Genomic DNA, 23003 nt, shown 5'->3' with positions numbered 1-23003 from the left:
TGTTTTCTAGGACAGGCCCATGCTGTTCCACAGAGCTGCTGGGTCTGGCAGTACCTTTTTAATTCCCAGCAGTTTAATTCCCCATACTCCTTTATTCTAGCTGACAGTAGCCAATTCCCAGAACCACCCAGCTGAGCCCAGGCCAAACTGCTAACCCACAAAATCATGAGTTAAATAAATTGTGGTTTGTTAAAAGCAAGATAACAGGCCCCAAATGGAGTCACTTATGTTAAGCCCCACGTCACCGAGACATATTTTCAGCTCTTCCAGAAATAGAATCTTAAACCAGTTAATCAGGAATTGCCTGATCCCCTAAAGGAAAGTGACATCACCATAACCAATATGTTTTTTGCCTAGTATAACTACCTTGTTCCTGCTTCCTTCCTAATAAAGAAATCTTTCATTTTGTACAGCTTCTCAGAGCTGCCTGATTCATGAATCATTGAATACAGCCAATAAGATCTTTTAAATTTATTCAGTTGAATTTTTTTTTTAACAGGTTGTCCTAAACCCCTAAGATTTGGGATAGTTTGTTAAGCAGCAAAGGCTAACACTATGCTGCTTCTAAATTACTCTCTATTTACTTTGTACAACACATTTTACAGAAGATTTAGCATGTTATTTTACATGAGATGGGACAAAAAATCAGAGATTGTAGAGAGTTGATTTGCTCATGATCAAATCTCTAGTAGATGGAAGAAACAGGATTATAAGGCATAAAGTTTCAAAAATCAAAGGTCAAATGAGACTTCAACTAGTGCTGATAAGGAACAAAAGCTACCTTTGGTTCTAGACATGATAGTGAATTAACAGGACTGTTGGCTCTTTTTCTAACTGAACCATAGTCATATCACAGAAATGAGAGAAAAGCACTAGGATTTGAAGTACTGGAGCAAAATCCATGAGAAGTCCATGAGAAACACTTGGGGAAATACAAAGTGATTATGACCTGGTATGGGAAGGAAAGGTCAACATGGGATAGAAGACCAGGCTCCAGTAAGACAGGGGAGGGAAATTTTGAGTTATGCTCTTTTATCCATCGCCCACAGTGGGTCACTGACAGCTCTGTTGTAATGTAGAACAGAAATATAGCAGCTCTAGTCCAGGACTTGAAGAGTCAGCAGGATGATTGGCCGTGGTGTGGAGCAGAGGACAATGATGCAGTCAGATTATTGAGCCACTGTTTGTTCCCTACTCCCTCCCATCTCCTCCTAAAAGAACAAACAACACTGTTTTTCTCTACTATTATACTCATGTTGCTTTACTTATGACCCTATCTACCATAGAGTTAACATCAGATCCTACAAGTTAAAGGGCTCAGTCCCACAAGACTTCCCTCATCCCCCTTCAGATGTCAATCACAAGCCCCAGATTGTCACCTGTACTTTTGACTGACCAGCTATAAATTAGGGGTTCCTTCAACAGTGGCAGCCTTCTCAGGTTCAATAATTTGTTAGAATGGCTCACAGAACTCAGGAAAAGAGTTTATGTACTGGATTACTGGTTTGTTATACAAGGATACAACTGTCAGATGGAAGAGGTGCATAAGGCAAGGTTTTGTAGGAAGGGACATGGACATTTCATTGCCTACTCAGGGTGGCCTTCCCAGCACTTAGACGTGTTCTCTAACCCAAAAGCTCTCTGAACTTTGGTTATAGTTTTTGGGGAGTCTTCATTATGTAGTCATGAATGATTAAATCATTTACCATTGGTGAATGAACTCAATCTCCATACCATCTCCCTTCCCCAGAGGTCAAGGGATGGGGCTGAATCCTTCTAATCACTGGTTCGTTCTTCGGATAACCAGCCCCCATCCTCCAGAGTCATCACATTAAGATAAACTCGGTTGTGGCTGAAAGGGGTTTGTTATGAATAACAAGGACATTCCTTTCACTTTTATCACTCTTCTCATTTGGGAAATTCCAAGAATTTTAAGAGCTTTGTGTCAAGAAGGATTGGACAATTACAATACAGAGAGAAAAAAGATCTTTCGGGGAGATTTTTGAGAGATTTATGTAGCCTCTCCAACAACCTAGAGGTTAAGTCAGGGTCACCTGGTGAAGGTACAAAAAGTGGAATGCCTTCTTCCCCCAACTCCCCAGGGTTAGTACAAGCAAGAGTCTGGGCCACAACTCCTCACTTTGGGTATATCACCAGGGGAAAATGAACTCAGAGGCAAAAATATCGAGATAATGGGAGTCCAGTCTGTTTGAGAGAAAGAATACCACCCAAATGACCTTTGCTAGAGGAAACAGAATTGATGTAAAACATGGACTAAGGCTTTATTTATTTAATTTTTGGCAGTGCCTCGTGGCTTGTGGGATCTTAGTTCCCTGACAAGAAATTGAACCTGGGCCATGGGAGTGAAAGCTCCTAGTCATAACCACTGGACCTCCAGGGGACTGGAGTAAGGCTTTTAATTTAAGCTTAATAAATCTCTTCAAAGAAATAGAAGATGATATTGGTAATATTGAGCAGGGACAGAAAGCAACCAAGAAGACCCAGGTAGATATTCCGGTGTTAAAGAGAAAAACCACAGGCCCCAAATAGCACCACTTGTGCTAAAGCCTAGATTTAATACCTGACCTAATTGCAGTTTCAACCTTCACCAGAAATGTAATCTTAACCAACCAGTCTGGAATTTTCTGGTCAGCACCAATGAAGTAATCTGCTACATGGGCCCTCTTCATCCCCCAGAGGGAGAAGAGGCGTCTGCAGGGTAAAACCTTTGCTAAATTCCATCCCCACAAAAAAGAAAATATCCTGGCCTAAAAATAATCCTTTCTTTTCTTTTGCTAATAGCTCCCTTGCCCCACCCTTCTTCCTACAAAAACCTTCCATTTGTACAACCGCTTCTAGTTGCTAGTGCCCTTTTAGTTGTTAGATGGGATGCTGCCTAAATTCATGAATCGCTTAATTAGATCTTCAGATTTACTCAGTTGAATTTTGCTTTTTAATATTGAGTATGAAAATATAATAGTTGAAAACTGGATTCAATAGATATGGCACTAGCCAGAATGAATACAGACAATAATTACTGAGCTGGGATGTCAGGTCAAGAAATTCTCCTAGAAGCATATAGAGTTAAGGCTCTGGCTCTACTCTAGGTTGTACCAAATCCTGGAGTGTTTGGCTGAAATAAATTTCTAGGCCCAAAATAGTGTCGTTCCTGCCCAGGGTGACAGGTACACATCAGCAAACCGAAACTTTGGTAACTTTCACATCCCTGTAAATGCTCCAGTTGACCAGAAGCCCAGCATGTCTAGTCAGCCAATCCCCAAATGCCAAGCCAACTTTGGGCTCTATTCTTATTTCCTTGTTCTTTATTCATTTTCTATTTTTATTTGACTTGCTCCTTATTCTTTATCCTATAAAATCTTCCTGCCTCCTGCTCTATTTCGTAGTTCTCTGGACCTTTGGGAATGAAGACTGCCCACTTTCTGAAGTTCAAAGTTGTATCACCTAAATTGTCTTCTTTAATCTTTTTAAACAATTTATAGGAGCAAATTCTCTCTCTCATTTGTATCTATCTCCTCTCTATTCCTTAGATAAAAGAAACAGAGTGTTTCTATATACTCTGTTCTGAACCTTGTTTTTTCATTCAACAATATATCTCAGAGATTATTCCATAGCAAAATAAGAGATCTTCCTCATTACCTTTTATAGTTGTATAGTACTGTATAAAATTGTGTGGGTGTGCTATCATTTAACCAAATAGTTCCTTGTTGATAAATATTTGGATTCTCTCTAGGCTTTCACAGCAACAAATAGCCTTGTTCACTACTATGTTTTAACATAAAAGTGCTAAAACAAGAAAAAGGCACAAGAGACATAAGGACTGAAAAGAAAGACATAAAACCAATCTATCTGATGAAGTAAAATCCATATTTTATGGCAAGACAAGAAAAATTTAAATAAAATTTTTCTCTGCTTTTTTCGGCCTCCTTCCTCCCCTTTAGTGTGCATTGTGTATCTGCATTAACCAGACCTCCTTAGGAGATAACATTTTTTCTTAAGCTTATAAGGGGTCACTTTGTATGTGCAGATATGAATTGTATAAACTGTCAATACATTTGATGCATAACCTTTTATCTCAAATATGTATATAACTGTGATTTGACCTCTAATGGGCAGAGCAGTCCTCAGAGATTTCTGAAAGACTGTCTCTCAGGTTATAATCAGGTTGGTTCAAGTAAAATTTTCCATTTCTTTCTTAGATTGACTACTCATTAATTTTTTGGTTGACATATTCAACATGGAAATATATTAGAACTAATAATATTTGACAAAATTATTGGTTACAAGGTCAACTTATAAAAAAATCAACACTGTTTCTCCAGGCCAGTAATAACAAACTTGAAAATAATGTAGAATATAAGATTCTGTTGACAATAGCAGTAACATTTGCACAAAAGCATAGGTAATTAAAATAAGTGAGTACAGACTGAAATAGAAGCTTTGAATTAGATATTCATGCAGGAATAGATATATCTTAAAAATGGTGTTGAAGTGATAGAAGAAACAGATTGAAATTATATTAAAAGTACATAAACATACAACACCACAAATTTCATGCAGATATATGCCTAGTTCAGAATATTATATAAAATACATTATAGTTAGTGTCTTTGGGGGTCAGAAATGAAGGCAAAGAGTAAAGAGATAAAATAGAGCAAGAGAGGTGTTTTGCCTGGACTGATGATGATAATGTGTTAAGAATTAGGATTATATTTAATTTAACTCTTCACCTAAGGTCAAACCAAACCAAACCAAACCAAATCTCATAAACAGACATCCCTGCAAATCCACAGGGATGAAGCTCATGTTATACTGGGCAAGTGAAAATTACAAAAATGATCATGGAAATCACATGGCATGTTGAGAAGCCCTATGACAGATTTTCCAAGCATGTAATTACTCCATTGAGATAAATTCAACAATTTGTTAAATCAGGGTCTCCACACCTTAACTGAAATGGCAGATGTGGTACCATTAGATCTTGCTTCCTCGTGAGATATGATCATAAGAAATTGACTGGATTTTTTCACATGGGATCTGGTTAGCAAAATGTAGCAGTTTTCCACTATCATATGGTGATTGTCACTCCCCAGGATTTAAAGTGGGAAGCAACTGTCTGTGATGTTGAGTCACAAAGATTCATGAGTATTTCTGCCTGGTGGAATATTCCACACAAACACCACCTCCTGTTGATGGAATTCACATTAGGGCCCCTCTGCCTGATGGTGTTTAGAATGTGCACAGTCCTAAAGAAGATTGAATTTCAATTGGCTTAATCCATTGGACTAAAATAATGAGCTCTAGCCACTGTGGTCAAAACAAGGTATCCAAGGGAACTGTGTTCCTTTGGCTCATAATATATTATTTTTAGAAGGATCCTATTAAATGGTCATCCTGTCCAGTTCTCCATCTGATGCTTGACATTACTTAGCAAGATTCCATTAATTAGTCATTTAATTATGACTGAACATTCTTGTCTGGAAAACTCATTAAGCCAGCAACAGGGATTGCATTACATTTTTCATATATTAATATATTTATTAACTCAACAAATGTTAATTGAACACCAACTATGTGCTAAACATTGGCACAAGGTTGAACAAGACAGACAAATTTCCTACTCCGTGGGTCTTACTATCAGGTTAGAGAGAGGAATTAACATATAGATAAAGAAGAATATGCCACTGAATAATAAATATATGATGAAAATAAAACAGGTTGGTGTAATAAAGAATGATGGGGCAAGTAGTGGGATGGCTATGGTAAGTAGAGCAGAATGGAAATGATGCCAAAATCTTGGCTCTCTATGCACCAATGCCAAACAGAAATATGGAGGCAGTTATGGAGGAGAAAGAAAGAGTGGCTTTATTTCTTTGCCAGGCAAAGAGGGAATCCAGTAAGCTAGCGCCTCAAGAACCATGCCCCCCCCATCCCTGGAGATTAGGGAGAGGTCTTATAGTTGGGGCTTGTGGTCAGGGGTAAGTGAAAAGGATCAAGGCGGTGACAGTTGTGCATTCTTCTTTCTTTTGCAAAGTTTCAAATGGGTGAGGTTGCTGACAAGATTAGGGTGTGTGCAGGGTCTCAGGTGGTGGGTCTCCTAATCTTGATGAGCTTCTCTTGTCCCTTTAATCTTGCGTCTGGTGGTTTCCTTGCTGCTCCTCCCTTCATTAGCGATTATTTGAATCTGCCCTTTGGAACTCAGGGAAGGTCATGGAGGCTGGAGTTTTGCCTACAAGAAATGGGGGACAGGGCCTCCCTGGTGGCGCAAGTGGTTGAGAGTCCGCCTGCCGATGCAGGGGATACGGGTTCGTGCCCCGGTCTGGGAGGATCCCATATGCCGCGGAGCGGCTGGGCCCGTGAGCCATGGCCGCTGAGCCTGCGCGTCCGGAGCCTGCGCGTCCGGAGCCTGTGCTCCGCAACGGGGGAGGCCACAACAGTGAGAGGCCCGCATACCACAAAAAAAAAAAAAAAAAAAAAAAAAAAAAAAAAAAAAAAAGAAATGGGGGACAAAAAGGCCTCCATGTCCAGGAGCCCCACAGGGCTCTGCTCAGTTTCACTCTCCCCTTTTCTTTGATACTCCTCAATCTTGAGGAGAACATATGTTGGATGAGAAAGAGAACAATCGTTTTGGATAGAGATGTTAATCATAAACTCAGCAGAAGAGCTTGGTTTTAGGGGGGTTTAATCCTTACTTCGGTTTTCTCTTTCCCCAAATCTGTCAGGGAACAGGGCAACAATTGCTCTAACTACTTCTTGCTGAGATGAGGCATAGTCCTGCCTAAATTTTGGGGAATAGATACCGAATTAGAAATATTTGAGTTCCAAGTCCTGGATCCGAGTCTTATATGATTAAGATTTCAATCCCTTGTTCTGCCACTTTGGTGCAATAGATCCAGTTAGAGGTGAGAGAAGTGTCAACTTTAGTAGACAGAACAGATTTCATTTTCTTAGGAATTTAGGAGAATAAGTCTGAAGCCAGTTGTTTCCAACCATTCCCTGTATGGGGAAAATCCATCAAGGCAATCCTGAAGACATGGAAATAGGAAGCTGACCACATATCTAGCAGTTAGAATTATTGAAAGAATCAGTGTATGAATAAAGTATGAGAAAGGATAAGAAAACAGAACTTTCATTCTGCTTGTCAGAACAAATACTTAAAGTTTCCCAAAGGGTGAGATGTCTGCTTCCCAGGAGTCTGCTTGCTGGCTGTAGGCAGGCTTGGCTGGTCAGTCTCTGGTAATCTTCTTGCTCTGGTGGGATGTACCCACGGTTTTACTCCATTCAATTTTAGAGAGAAGAACATCATAGGATCCCATCCATTTTTTTTCAAGCTGCTGCTCAGGTCATTACTCTTTTTCACACATTCAGCAGCACCTGGTCTTCTGCTTTAAGGGCATGCAAGGGAGCTTTCAGGTGAGGGGGAGACCTGTGGAACACAAACTCATGCATAGCGGTTAACAATTGACCAATCTGTTGAACAAGACCTTGCCATAATTGGCAAGACCTTGTCCCATTTTAGATGAGTTTTTTTTGCATAGCTTTGTGAGAGTTTTCTTACTAATGTCCTTAAGAAGGTTTTTTGTAACTTCCAATGCTTTTTCCAGTTCTGGCTGGAAAGGCCTCTATTCAACCTTGATCAGTTGAAGAGGATGGGGGAATTTTTTTTTTTTTGGTCGTACACGGGCCTCTCACTGTTGTGGCCTCTCCCGTTGCGGAGCACAGGCTCTGGACGCTCAGGCTCAGCGGCCATGGCTCACAGGCCCAGCTGCTCCACGGCATGTGGGATCTTCCCGGACCGGGGCACGAACCCATGTCCCCTGCATCGGCAGGCGGACTCTCAACCACTGCACCACCAGGGAAGCCCGAGGATGGGGGAATTTTTTTTTTTTTTTTTTGCTGTATGCGGGCCTCTCACTGCTGTGGCCTCTCCCGTTGCGGAGCACAGGCTCCGGACACACAGGCTCCGCGGCCATGGCTCGCGGGCCCAGCCGCTCCGCGGCATGTGGGATCTTCCGGGATCGGGGCACGAACCCGTGTCCCCTGCATCGGCAGGCGAACTCTCAACCACTGCGCCACCAGGGAAGCCCGAGGATGGGGGAATTTTTAAATCTTTGTGGAGTCTGATATAGTTCAGAAAATTCAAGTTTGCAAAAAAACAGGAATGAATGCATTTGAAATCACATCCACAATGGTCATCTAGTTTTACCATAGTTACTCCACTTTGACTTTCAAATGCAGTCCCCTCCTCAATGTTACAGCAGATGTCACTGTTAATGATTTCACTGCTTTTCTAGATATGAGAAGATGCTAGAATTTGGGCTCATAAAATCTCCTGAAAACATCTAACTATCTAAAGGCCTATTGTGCCAGGTTTTCTCAGAGCACAGAGTGCCTTATTCCTGATCTCCACCCTGAATTCCTTTCAGGGGTTGTTGAAGGTCAGTGACCACAGTGGCCATTGACTTAATCCTTGCAGAGGCAGATGGCAAGTGCCAATTTTCAGTTGGCAAGGCCCCTTCAAGGTCATAAATTTGACCATGGTTTGGGGGTCATTTCATGACCATTTCATCCCATGGTGTTAGGAATGCTCATTTCCAGGTTTGGTGACGATTTCACTGATAGGCCACTCAATGTGCTAATATTGGACTAAGCTTTTCTTGCAGCAAAAGTCTCTGGACCGTCTGCCTTACTAATCTCTTATGGTGCAGGAAAATATTCCCTCTTTTTGCTTCTTCCCATATCTATAGTTACACTATTACAATCATTGATCTCGTATGGAACTACACATCATTTCATCAGAGGCTCAGTCACACATTTGGTAATATAAGAAACAGTTTTGTAAAACAGAAAAACTGCAAATAACATAGCTAGCAGTATTAGTAAAGTCATAAGTAAGAGTTAAGCCAAGAACTTCCATTAGGCCCAGTATATCCCAGGTCATCTGACTTAGTCTGTTCTGTACCAATCTTTATCTCTAAGGGAAATTATGTATTGGCACTGTCCATAAGGCACCCAGCTTAATATCCTAATGTTACTAGACAGATTATCCTTAGTATGATTTAATAGTTCCCAACATAGAGGTGACTTTAAACTTAAATTACCATAGTTAGCTGTTAACTACATAAATCCATCCCATAATTGTGGAAGGTTTATTCTTTGGCTAAAATTTTGCTTGTTGCTCTGAACTTGAGTAGTTGAGGAAAATTCATATTTATGGCCAGAGTCAGAGCAGGCATTATTAACTTGCTAGGTGAGGGGATTCCACCTAGTAATATCAATAGTGGCCTGAACATGACTATAATTTTTCTTTTAAAATAATTTTCCAATTAGAGCCTTGGAGTGGAGAAATCCACCAAGGTAACCCAGAATTACTAGACACAGGTAATTGGTCACAAATCCAACAATTAGATTAGTTTAAAAAAAAAAAAAAACTAGAACAGGATCGTGCCCATGATAGGAAAACATTTGACTCATATGCAAGGGTCCAAGAAGTCAAGAAAACATTGTAAATGATCATACGACTCATGTCCAGCATCTTGGGTAAGCTACCTACTTCTGATGTTGTCTTCTTTTAGTCCTGGTATGAGTGTAGTTTCTCCTTTGTTTGAGCATTGTTTTAAGATGATTTTGAGGTCAGCCACCCTCTCTAGAGGCCAGTCTGGTGCAGGGGCCCTTTGTGAGTGAAAATTAATCCAATGGGCAATTCCCTTCAGTTTTACTATGCATGAACTAGTTAAGAGTACCTGATATGGGTCCTTCCATCTGGTTTGGGGATAGTCCTTTAAATTATGTCTTTTCCAGTATGCATAATCCCTGGTTGCTGGTTGTGGGGCATCTGATCTTCAGGCAAAGACAGATTACTAAGAAGAGCTTCAGAGACAAACAGTGTCCTTTTAATAATTAAACTTTACATTAATATAACATAACAGCAAGGAACTATCAGGGAGGGAGTCTTAGTAAATACAGACCTCCATTAACAAAGGTGGAATTTAATATTCACTGAAACATAATCTTTTTCTCTCTAAAATTACCCTCTTTTCTACCAAATGTAACCAAACCAAGACTAATTTGTTTGCAAAATAAGTCTGGTCTCAATAAATTTGGCCTGATGATTTATATAACTGTAATTGATTATATAGACTTTTTACTTACTGAACTTTTATAAGAGTCTCAGACTGAACTTTTAAAAGACTTCTCAAGGCTAGGAAAGCCAAGGGCTTATCACAGATTTCACCTAACAGATCTAAGTGAATTCCTCCCTTTTCAAGGTTCCCAAAATACCTTGAGATTTCTGTACCTGTTAGTGAGGTAGCCTTCCTAATTTATCTGATAAAGCTGTTGGGAACCTAAGAGTTTCCAATCTCTGGAGGGAGCAGATAGAGAGAAAAGATAAAGGTTTCAGTTTTGTTTACAAAGGTAAAATTTACCAAATTACTGTAAGTCATAATTAGTTTGAAGGGAAGGTTTTCCTTGCACCTGGAAAACACAGATTCAAACTAATAATTTTTCAGATAGAAGCTATAAAAATTATAACCATATTCACCAGTTCACTCAGTTCTATGTAATTAATCCTTTTTGTTAACAGCTTTATGAAGCCATCAGGTTTTTCATTAATATTCTTCAATTTCTTACCCAGTTCAGCATTATGGTCTGAAAGTCAAAAACTTGTATTTATCCAAAAGTCCTTTCTCTAAATCTTCTTGAAGAGGAAGCATTTTTGCAAAGGCATCAGAATAAAACCATAACTGTATAATGACAAAAGACTTAAGAAGGCATGTTTAAAATCTGATTACTATAAAATTGACAAAGTAACTTGGTTACTACTGTGACATACAACACTTTAAGATTGAATTATGACTGATAACATTTTACCAGGACATGTCAGATCTTTAGGAATTCCATATAATTTCTAGAATATCTATATTAGTAGACATTTACCATACAATATAACCTAAGAAGATTTATTACTCATTTGACAATACTTCCCCTGTACTTTTAACATACCAAATGAAGCTAATTGGTTTAATATCTCTCTTTGGGATGTTTCAAGGGCCCTTTGAAGCATCCCAAAGTTAGCTAGAGGTCAAAGGACTTCATTTTGATTTAGGAAGTTTTGTCAAAAAAAAAATGTCAAAAAGGGTTTAGAACACTCAATCAGATAGGATCACAGGTCACTGTGAAACAATAGTTACTCACTTAGCCAAAGTAACAATAAAAGATTTCAAAGGCAAATACAGAACAGATCACTTAAGGGATAATGAAACTTGAAATCTGTTATCAAAGGCAGTTCAACATTTTAAGAAATCTTGTCCTCTTAAGAGAGAAAAACCAAATTCAATTTTTGTACCCACTTATTATTATTATTATTATTTTGCTGTACGCGGGTCTCTCACTGTTGTGGCCTCTCCCGTTGCGGAGCACAGGCTCCGGACGCGCAGGCTCAGCGGCAATGGCTCAAGGGCCCAGCCGCTCCGCGGCATGTGGGATCCTCCCGGGCATGTGGGATCCTCCCGGACCGGGGCATAAACCCGTGTCCCCCGCATCGGCAGGCGGACTCTCAACCACTGTGCCACCAGGGAAGCCCTGTACCCACTTATTTTTAAAATTTATATTACTCAATTAAATTTATTTTAATCTTAATCAATCCTGACCATGCACAAAACTCTTTTCTCGGGGTCCACTTTCCACAAATCTTTTTATCATTTCTGTATCCATCACTTTATTTCCCATTCAGAAACAGCCAGCTATAAGTCAGGCCTGCTTCCTTTTCCCTTAATAAAATGCAATTCCATTCCTCATGGCTTTTTTACTGAAAACATACATCCTACTTTCCTACTGTATACTGAAATATTTCCTTTATTATTTCTATTAGCTTTAATTATATGTTTAAATTAGAATCCTTAGCTCTTAAAACCGTAATTTCTCGTGAAAACTAAGAAGTAAGCAATTATAAACTGTCCTTTACATTAGCATTCTGTAGACTGGTGGACATAAACACCAGTGATATTTTCTAAAAACGTTTGCTTTCTTTAGAGAACGTGGCACCAAACATCATTAATAGTCCTAAATACCTTTTGTTTCTCTGTAAAAGGAAGCCAATGTTCAGTAATTAAAGTTTCAGTATCTTATTTTATTTGGGAATGAACTAGCTATTCAATAAGCTTCTATCACTTAATTTAGCACAACTCTAGAATTTTAAGTTACCAGAATCTGGAGAGACTATTTTAGTCCTAAAGCATAATTATTCTTAATAGAGTTTATCTAAAAGCTCTTATCTCATTTGCATTTTCTTTTCTTAAAAGTTTCTTCACATTGAGTTACTTTCCTTGCTGACAAATTTGCAACAGATATAATAAGGCCTTATTTAACTTATAGTAAACCTAGGTGCAATGAAAGTATTATAAGATATGTCTATATAAATTAAATCAACAAACTTAAACATTATTACCATGTATTAATTTAATACTAATATTTCCAGTTCACGTGAACCTGAAATTCATTTAGCTTAATTTCTCTTGTATTTAAAATTGTTTGATTTGTAAGTGCTTACTTTTCTTTAAGCCAATTAAATAGAGTGCTTTACAAATTAACCTCAGCAGTAATATCCAAAGACAAAGACACATACAGAGACACACATATATCCAGACACAACAAGAGATCTCATAGCTTCATTTTCCAAACTTAGTCATGAATCAGATAACACAATATAAACCTCACTAGTTTATAAATAACAGTTGGTATAAGAAAAAAAATTTAAAAGGCTTCTCCCCGTCCCCCCCTTTTTTTCTCAGTCTCAGGAATTGGAGATCATCTAGATTAGATAAGTGTTTCTGAGAGCCATGGTCTCAAGGCACAGGGAGAGAAAAGCAAGTTGTCCAAGTAGGACTTGTTCCCCCAGGGTCAGAATTCTGAAAAAAAGTACTTTAACAAGCTACTTTTCTCTAATTGTACGTGCAAAAAGAACTGATTTTGCAATTTCCAAAAAAAGTTTTTATCTTAACCAATTTTCTCCAGAGTCTAAAGAATATTGTGGCCACGCTGTCAAAAATCATTTCTTTTTCCATGGTCATAGTTTCATAGCTAAAATTTAGACCACCTAGTGCTTAAATTGGCCCTGATAACAGGGGCAGACTGGCTGATAAAATGTTGTCCCAGCAGGGATAGTCCCTCTGGGGAGGTGGGGTCTTAGTTTGATCAGAAGAATCTGAAGGAGTACGGAAACTTACAGGAGTGAGGGGAAACTTGGTTTCCCCTTAGGAGTTCGGAAAAGTTAGAAGGAGAGCGTTTAGAATGTCAGGAGCTAATTGTGAGAGACCCATTTTCAGGCCATTTTTCTTTTTGTCACTGAATCATAGCTATAGGTCAACCAGTCATTCAAAATTTTTCCCAAGGGACTCTCAGGTGGAACTTTAGAGGAAGTGCTTCCCATCCTAGCTCAAGCAATTAGTAACAGATGTCTGTGCACTCAAACCAAAGTAACCAAACCAAACCAAACCAAACCTCACCAGCCGGAAGACACACTCAAAACAAAAGGCAAAGAGAAGCCCAGAAATCAAAAGCCAAATGGCAAAAAATGCCCCAAACGTGACTCCCCAGTCCCACTAGACCCGTGACCTTTGTCCAAATTGACACCTTACAAACGGAATTTCCCTTCACAGGGATAATTCTCCAAATTGGAACTGAAGTTCCCCAAACGGACAAAGTCAAAAAATCCTGGTGTGCACTCCGTGGGACTTAACCAAATTGCTTGCAGGTGTGTCACTATGTACCAAATGCCCTCTTTCTGATCCTTCAAGAGTTAATGTCTTCTCAGAGTAGAAGCCTGGGCCGATGTGAGAAAGGGAAAAGGGAGGTGTCCTCAAGACAAAGAAAGCAGCTGCTGGAGCAACCTCTCCCCCATTCTCCACTGCAGCCTTGGAGTTCCACAACCGAGAAGGCAAGCCGGGTGTGATTGGGGAGCGGCCCTACGTCAGGGGAACCCTGGCAGTCTGGCCTCAGAGAAATCCTCCAACCCTCTGCTCTCCCTGAGGAGGCTGGTGTGGGGAGAAATCCCTGAGGGTCCGATCAATCCAAGGGGCCCTATGAGGCTGCCTGCCTATGAGTCTATCCCAGACAAACCCCGAAAATTTGATGCCAAAATCTTGACGCTCTGTGCACCGATGCCAAACAGAAATATGGAGGCAGTTATGGAAAAGAAAGAAAGAGTGGCTTTATTTCTTTGCCAGGCAAAGAGGGAACCCAGTAAGCTAGCGCCTCAAGAGCTGTGCCCTCCTCCCTGGGGATTAGGGAGAGGTCTTATAGTTGGGGCTTGTGGTCAGGGGTAAGTGAAAAGGATCAAGGCAGTGACAGTTGTGTATTCTTCTTTCTTCTGCAAAGTTTCAAAAGGGTGAGGTTGCTGACAAGATTAGGGTGTGTGCAGGGTCTCAGGTGGTGGGTCTCCTAATCTTGATGAGCTTCTCTTGTCCCTTTAATCTTGCAGTCTGGTGGTTTCCTTGTTGCTCCTCCCTTCATTAGCAATTGTTTGAATCTGCCTTTTGGAACTCAGGGAAGGTCATGGAGGCTGGAGTCTTGCCTACAAGAAATGGGGACAAAAAGGCCTCCATGCCGGGGAGCCTCACAGGACCCCTCTTGGTTTCAGAAAGACCTCTCTGAAAAGATAACATTTAAACTAAAATCTGAAGAGTAAGAAGGAGTCAGTCATAGGAAGTTTTAGGAGAAAAGCATTAAAGACTGAGGCAATGACTGAGAAAAGCATTAAAGACTGAGGCAATGACTGGTTCAGGGACTCAATGGCCAGAACAAGAAAATCTTGTGTGTTGAAGGAAGAAAAAAACCTTGTCTTGAGGGGCATATATTTGCTAGTCATTTGTTTTTTCCATTTTGTGAATCAGATTATTTATTTATGTTACTTACCTTAAAAGATGGATGTCTTTTCCTTTTCCTATATGTTTCCAGGTGTTCCTGGTACAACCTAGAAATTAATTCCTTATTGGTTTTTTATGTGGCAAACATTTTCTAATCTGTCACCATACCACTGCACTGTATGGTATGCTTTGTTGAACAGAAATCCTTTATTTGATATAGTCAAATCTCATCAACTTTTCTCCTTATGGTTTTTGCTTTCTAGTTCTTTTTTTAATTTTTTTTTTAATTTTTTTTTTTTGGCTGTGTTGGGTCTTTGTTGCTACGCATGGACTTTCTCTAGTTGTGGCGAGTGGGGGCTACTCTTTGTTGCAATGTGCGGGCTTCTCATTGCGGTGGCTTCTCTTTTTGCAGAGTATGGACTCTAGGCACTCGGGCTTCAGTAATTGTGGTGCGTGGGCTCAGTAGTTGTGGCTCACAGGCTCTAGAGCTCAGGCTCAGTAGTTGTGGTGCATGGGCTTAGTTGCTCTGTGGCATGTGGGATCTTTCTGGACCAGGGATGGAACCCGTGTCCCCTGCATTGGCAGGCAGATTCTTAACCACTGCACCACCAGGGAAGTCCCTGTTTTCTAGTTCTTGTTTAAGAAATCCTTCACTAAGTTTGTAAAATATTTTCTTAATTTTTTTCTTATTTGCTTTACGGATTTACCTTTCACATATGTAACACATTCTGGAATTTACATTAATAATGTGAAATGTAGATACCCATTAAATTTTTTTGCATATCATAAGCCTGTTGGGGAGGGAGAAATTTCCCCCTCTACCCTTCTTGTGTTCTTGTGGCTGGACTAATAATAAAATTGACACAATACAGATTAATAGGAGAAAAAGAAACACCTTTTTTTTTTTTTTTTTTGCAGTACACGGGCCTCTCACTGCTGTGGCCTCTCCTGTCGTGGAGCACAGGCTCCGGACGTGCAGGCCCATCGGCCATGGCTCACGGGCCCAGCCGCCCCGCGGCATGTGGGATCCTCCTGGACTGGGGCACGAATCCGTGTCCCCCGCATCGGCAGGCGGACTATCAACCATTGTGCCACCAGGGAAGCCCAAGAAACACATTTTAATTGATGAACATGGAGGTGCTATAGAAATGGGACCTAAGAAGTGGCCAAAGCAGGCAGCTTTTATACTTTATAGACAAAGAAACAATAAGTTTGTGAGGAATTGCCAGGAGAAAGAAACTTAGGTTTTGGGTGCCCAATCAGTGAAGAATCTAAACAGAGTTTGGTCTTGGAGTAGTAAACTAGAGAAGTAACAAGTTTGTTTGTATAGGCTTCTTGGCCCTAATTCCCTGTCTTTGGTGATTAGGGTGTCCTTCCTCCAGACGCTGGGAGTGCACCTTTTACATGAGAGATTTATCTCCTGCTTTTAGGGAAACAGAAAGGAAGGTCAGAGTGTCCCTCTTGTGTTGACCATTTAAGTAACTTTAATTCAAAATAATCAATATGCCATTGAGGCACATTTCGGGGCAGCCTACTCTGGACTGCAACAAGCCACCTTTACAACATCCACCTTTCCCTGAAACTTGGTGATACCACTGCTACTATAAACAAAGATCTGGGCATTAGGGATGTTTAGTGTTACAGGCATGTTTTAGAAATCATGAGTTCATGCTTACAACAATTCAGCACCACAGGGGTCTTCCTCTCTTTCCCCCTTCTGTAATTGTACCTCTTTTCTTACACAGTGAGAACTCTGGCTTCCTCAAACATACTACCATTTACTCTCTTACTCAATCCTACAATAAATATAAGATTCAGAATTCTTGCATCCATATCTCTATGAAAAACAAACCTACTAAAAATAGAGTTTGAAATCTGCTTTCCATGTTCTCTCATTCATTTGAAATGCAATTGAGTTCACTTGTTTCTGTTCACATCTGGTTTTAGGTCTCCCCCAGTTCTTGTTGACTTAACTTCATTATTTGAATATATAGAAGATTAACATGCTTCCAGAAGTCAAAACCATACTCAGAGAAGCACCAGTCCCCTTCTATCCATTCCTCCTCATTTGTCTCCACTCTTTGTATGTCCACAACTTACAACCTTTCCATTTAAGACTTTATGATGGTGTGAAATCGGTATGCATTCAGTAGAAACTGTACTTCAAATTTTGAATTCTCATCTTTTTCCAGGTAGTGATATGTAGTATGAACTCTCATGATTCTGGGCAGTGACAGTGAACTGCTGCTCACAGTCAGCCCTGTGATCACAAGGGGAAACAACTGATACACTTAACAATTATCGTTTTTCACTTTCAGTACAGTATTCAATAAATTATATGAGATATTCAAACTTTATTGAATATCTCTAACACAAAATAAGCTTTGTGTTAGATGATTTTGCCAAACTGTAGGCTAATGTAAGTGTTCGGAACATGTTTAAAGTAGGCGAGGCTAAGCTATGTTGTTTGGTAGGTTAGGTGTGTTAACTGCAATTTATGATGGGATAATTGTGATGTAACCCCATTGTAAATTGAGGAAGATCTGTAATCAATTTCATTGTTTTTTGGTTATTTTTCCTGTATTCCTTTTTGCAAACAATTGTGTTTTTTTTAAATCTCCCTCTTCTAACACAAAAGGTAGCATAATATGCATACTCCTTAGTGTTTTGCTTTTTTCACTTAATAATATTTCCTGGAAATCATTCCTTTTTAACTCTGCCATTTATTCAATGCTAAAATTATTGTATGTATTATATTTACTATGTTTCTTTACTATTTGAAAACATTTCTTTTGGTATTTAGGAAAATTTTATTATTAGTTGTATATTATTAGTTGTGTATTATTAGTTGTAATAGTTATTTTTGTTTCTTTTTGAAATTGACATATAACATATTAGTTTCAAGTGTACAACATAATGATTCAATATTTATAAATATTGTGAAATGATCACCATAATAAATCTAGTTAATATTCATCACTACAAAGTTACAATTTTTTTCTTCTGATGAGAACTTTTAAGATTTACTCTTTTAGCAACTTTAAAATATCCAATACAGTATTATTAACTAGAGTCACCATGATGTACATTACACCCCATGATTTATTTATTTTATAACTGGAAGTTTGTACATTTTGACCTGCTTCACCCATTTTGCCCACCCCTCATCCCCTACCTCTGGCAACCACCAGTCTGCTTTCTCTGTAATATGAGTTTGTTTTAAGCTTCTGCACATGAGTGAGATAATATTTGTCTTTCTTTGTCTGACTTGTTTCACTTAGCATATTGTCATTAAGGTCCATCCATGTTGTTGCAAATGGCAACATCTCCTTCCTTTTTTATGATCAGATAGTATTCCATTGTATGTATATACCATATCTTCTTTATCCATTCATTCATTGATGGACACTTAGGTTATTTCCATGTCTTGACTGTTGCAAATAATGCTGCAATGAACATGGGTGTGCATGTAATAGTTATCTTTGTTTTTTTTAAAAAAAATTTATTTATTTGGCTACGTTGGGTCTTAGTTGCGGTAGGTGGGATCTTCTTTGCAGCATGCGAGATTTTTCATTGTGGTGTGTGGGCTCTTCGTTGCGGTGTATGAACTTTTCTTTAGTTGTGGCACGTGTGCTCTAGAGTGTGAGGGCTTAGTTGCTCCATGGTATGTGGGATCCTAGCTCCCCAACCAGGGATCGAACCCACATGCCCTGCATTGGAAGGCGGATTCTTAACCACTGGACCACCAGGGAAGTTCCTATCTTCGTTTTAAAATCTTTTCTAGTACCCTTAGTTCCTCTTTTTAAAACTAATAATATATCAATTTAAAATGGTATCTTTTTTTCTCAGAGTCAAAATCTTCTTTCTATTTTCCCCTTTACCTCATCTCCTCTCATTATCTTTGTTGCCTTGCTTCTATTTTGTTCACATATATTCTTCTATCCATTTCTTAACCTTTGTTTTATTCTTAACTCTACAATGAAATATATTAAATACACATCATCAGTCCTTTTGCTGATGTATTCTCTCTTGGTTGAAACTTCTCCCTCGTATTACTTTGGAAGGGTTTGTGTGCACTTGAAGGACAGCGTGATTATGTATAAAATACTTCGTTCTGCCAGTCTTCCCATCCAACCTATTAACTGGTTCCGTCAGTCTCCCACAAGACTGAGGATTTGCTGGGACCATCCTGATTGCAAATATTCTGTCCCATCATCAAGCCTGTGTCAGATCACAAGTTCTCCTTTTGTGGTCAATATATGGTCACCAAACCTTTAAGCCTAGTGTTTTATACAAGAATTAGTGATAATAAAGCTTCATGACAAGGCTTTTGGCTTGAGATGGCGGGAAAGAAACAGAATAGCCAGGCCCTATCATACATAAACCTTGTGTGGAAGCTTAATTTAGAGAGGGTTCCCAGAATATAAATAGATAAGACACTAACTGGGGAATGCCTCTGGGCTAAGGCTACTGTGAAAAGAAAAAAAAAAAGCTTTCATAGTTTAAAACAAAAAAGTTTCAGGGCTTACTTCCCTTGAAATAGCTGACAGTATATTCATAACCCCTTTCCAGAATTTACTCAGACAAAAGGTCATTCATCTATAATCTCTTCAAAGCCTTGAGATTTTGAAGGAAGCTCAAGTATCAAGGTTGAAAGGGATCTTAGAAGTGATCTAATCTACCTTTTCTTCCTTTAACAGACAAAGAAACTGGGAGCGTCGTCTGGAGTGGAAGGAGAAGTATTTGAAATTTACATGTGAAATTTCAGGCTTATTAAAATGCTTTGAAAAATAAATTTGATGCAGAAATGAACAAAGAATTATAAAATATTTTTAAGTTTTGGATTCAGATTTTTAAAAAATTTTTAAGAAGAAAAAAATCACAATAAAACTGAAGTCCCTATGTTACCTCTCTTATCTTATTCCTTTTCTTTCCTAAAGGGAACAATTATCATGAATTTGGTATTTATTCAGTCCATACTTTTACACTTTTGCTTATACATATGTACTCAATATTATGTAATTATTTTAATTTATAAAAATGTTAGCATAGTATATAATATTCTGAAATTTGCTTTTTAAAAATTTTGAGGGCACAGAATTATTCAGTGAACATCCTTGTACATACCTCTGTGAGTATAGCAAGTAAACCCCTATCATTCCAGTGTCCCCATGGCTATGGGGGAATGAGTCACTCAGCACAAGTGTTCTTGTAATTGGGACATGCTGTGATAATTAGCAGCGGTCAGTCCACATCAGGTGTCAGGACACTTTTGCCTTCTGGAAGGAGTTTTGGATAAGGAGTCAAGTCTACTGCTGTCTCTGTTCCTGACAGTTTGACTTTGGTAGAGGAAGTGAGGTGTGACGGAATGAACACCAGGAGACTTTGCTTTCAGCTGTACCACTAATTCCACTTGAACCTCAGTTTCCTGATATGTAAAAAGAATGATGCTGCTTCACAGGGCTATTGGGCTCAAACTGGATAGGGGTGAAAATGCTTTGTAAGATAAGAGATAAAAGCAGAACATTGCTATTACTAACTTCTATAGGTCTCAGTTTTCATATTTGTAGAATAAGAGGGATAGAACTAGGTATTGAAAGCCCTTTTCCCATCTAAACTAGCCTGTTATTCTGTGACTGGGGGATAAAGACAGATCCCCCAAATGAGAAGGGTAGCAGGTGACCACCGTTGGAACAAAAAATATTACAAAGCAAATGAGATAATACGGTATCCCTTCCTTTCTCCCTTCATCACTTCCTCCATTCCTCCTTTCATTTCTTTCATCTGTTTCTTCCTTTCTCTCTCCTTTCTTATTTTTCTCTGTTCCCTTCTCCTTCCATCCCCCAAACTTGCTATACTTCCTGAAGCATTGATTTCCACCCTTCCTAGCTAACTTCTATTTATTCCTCAGGTATTCTTTGTTTTTCTGGGAAGCTTCCTCTTGTAGTCTTTTCCTGATCTCCCAAATTTTGAGCATGATCCCTTCCCGTGTTCTCCCATAACACACTCATGACCTTCATCATTGCACTTATCACCCTGATACGAATTGTCTTCAACCATTAATAGAATGTAAGCCTGGGGGCATGGAAGGTCCATGTCTTGTTCACTGCTTTATCCCCAGAGCCCATTCTAGTGCCTGGAACATAGTGGGAACTCCAATTCTGTTGAATGAATTAATAAATAAATATTCAGGCACCATGCTAGGCAGCATAGAGACAAAGCTTTAAGCTCTCAAGGAATTAGAAGTCTTGTAGGGGGGATAGACAGGCAATCAAATAACTGCAGTTCTGCGTTATAAGAACAAGCAACAGAAATCTGTTCAAAATGCAAATGCATATAGAGAAAAGAGTTTGATTGGGTCAAAGAAAGTTGTACAAGAGATAGGTAAACTGGATGTTAAGGATGAGCAGGAATGTGTCAATCTGAAAAAGCAAAGGACATGCCAGACAGAGCATCAGCATATTTATTCAACAAGTATTTGTTGAGCCCTTACTATGTGCCAAGCACTCTTGTACATATGAAGGGTATAACAGGCACATCGGAAAACATGCCCCCGTGGAATCCTTTCCCACCCCCTACAGAGGTCTCCTTTCTGTCTGACCCATGCCATCCTGTGTCTCTGCAGCTCTCATGCAAATGTAGGTATTTACTGCATATGACATCTACAGGGAAATTGCTTTTCTTTGATCCAAGACAACAAGGTCTTGGCTGTTTTTGTGCTGAGGAGGGCGTGAGGGTTTATATTTCTCAATGTTTTGATCAAAGCTGTTACATGAGAACACCCTGGAAATGTAATCTGACTTCTCCAAGGCACCATTGGGCCTCACCATCTGTCTCAGGCCACAGTCTGACTGAGGACTATCTTTGGATGAACACCCTTGCATGGGTGAGATATTAACACAAGCATCTGCCAAATAGAATAATAAAGTAAGAAAAAATGTAAATGAAATAAAGGCTAGAAGAAGTTTCATAAATCAAAGCACACCATTACACAGAGCTTTTATGGAAACAATCAGTAAAAAGAAATACAGGGTTACATGGGGTGACAGATAAACCATTAAGGAGGTTTTTCATGATGAAACTGGAATTTCCATTTGCAGCAAGGTTTGGACCTATTTATACAGAGAGCTAGAAAGGAAATTATCTTCTTTATTGTCAAAAAGGTTTGTACTAATTTACCAGAGTAATTCAACTTGATATAGACAAGCCCTCTTCTCCAGGTGATTGACTGTTTGGGCAGCCATAAGGTTCATAATTTGAGAGGGAAAGCGAGGTGGTGGAGGTAGGTCATGAATCAATTTTACTATTTAAAAACCTTTATCTACAGTTAAAAATGCTTTGTTGATTTTAGTTTTTTAAGTTGTATATGCAATAGTGTAGAGTGACTAAAAGCTCTACAACACACAACAGCAGTCCTGCACCCCAGTTCTTCCCCTGGAGGCAATGATCTTCCCCTTTTGCTGATTCATTTTGTTTACTTACATATTTTAAAATAATGTATTTGTATTATTCCTTGAGTTTTCAAATCTTAAGCATTATATTGACTTCTTACTGTGGTAGAAAGAACTTACTTCTCTTCACTAATCCTCCCCCCATGTCCCAAAAGAGTTATATTTTAATTTTATTTAGCTCAATATTCAGTACACTAGGGTTATGAGAATGTCATTCATAGTTGAGCCATGTAATAAACTTTGACTACTTTTCATTTTCTGCACAATATTGAAATTTTTCTTGGGGATAAAACTTGTCATTTTTTTGTTTGCTTGCTTTTCTAAAACTTACTATTTATTAAACCCCAAACTTTGATTCTCTAAAACTCCTTTGAAGATGTTCAAATGCATCAGGTTTCCTAGTGGTTTGCATTTTCCTGAAGGCATCTCTCATGGCCATCTGACACACTCCAGGGTGAACTGATTTTCCTTCATTCCAGGTACACAGGTGTCACTTTGAGCTGTCCATTCATGACTATCTTGGTATTTCCTTAGCCTCTCCTGTTTTTTTGGATCCCATGTCTTTTTTTTATGGATAACCCCCTCATTTTGGTGGAGTACATTATCTGGGGCTGAATTTATGGGAGGTAAATTGCTTGAAACCGAGCATGTCTGAAAACGTTTCTTTCCT

General features: G+C 39.1%; 1 protein-coding gene across 3 annotated transcripts in view; it reads left to right on the top strand.

The window, feature by feature from the left end:
- Positions 1 to 23003, top strand: part of SLC35F2 (solute carrier family 35 member F2) — a 121831-nt gene that overhangs the window by 73515 nt on the left and 25313 nt on the right. Inside the window, exon 9 of one of the 3 annotated variants that reach the window (XR_009532957.1) lies at positions 19583 to 19666. The exons of 1 other annotated variant lie outside the window; for it this stretch is intronic. Coding sequence is in view for 1 of the 2 variants with exons in the window: in XM_060103392.1 (XP_059959375.1) it covers positions 19583 to 19642 (60 nt within the window). In the remaining variant the exon portion in view is untranslated. Of the gene's footprint in view, positions 1 to 19582; positions 19739 to 23003 lie in introns of those variants that run through there. One more of the 3 variants, XM_060103392.1, reaches the window with a different exon arrangement.

Source organism: Mesoplodon densirostris, chromosome 7 (genome assembly GCF_025265405.1).
Source record: "Mesoplodon densirostris isolate mMesDen1 chromosome 7, mMesDen1 primary haplotype, whole genome shotgun sequence".
NCBI lineage: Eukaryota > Metazoa > Chordata > Mammalia > Artiodactyla > Ziphiidae > Mesoplodon > Mesoplodon densirostris.
This window is presented reverse-complemented; position numbering and strand designations above follow the sequence as displayed.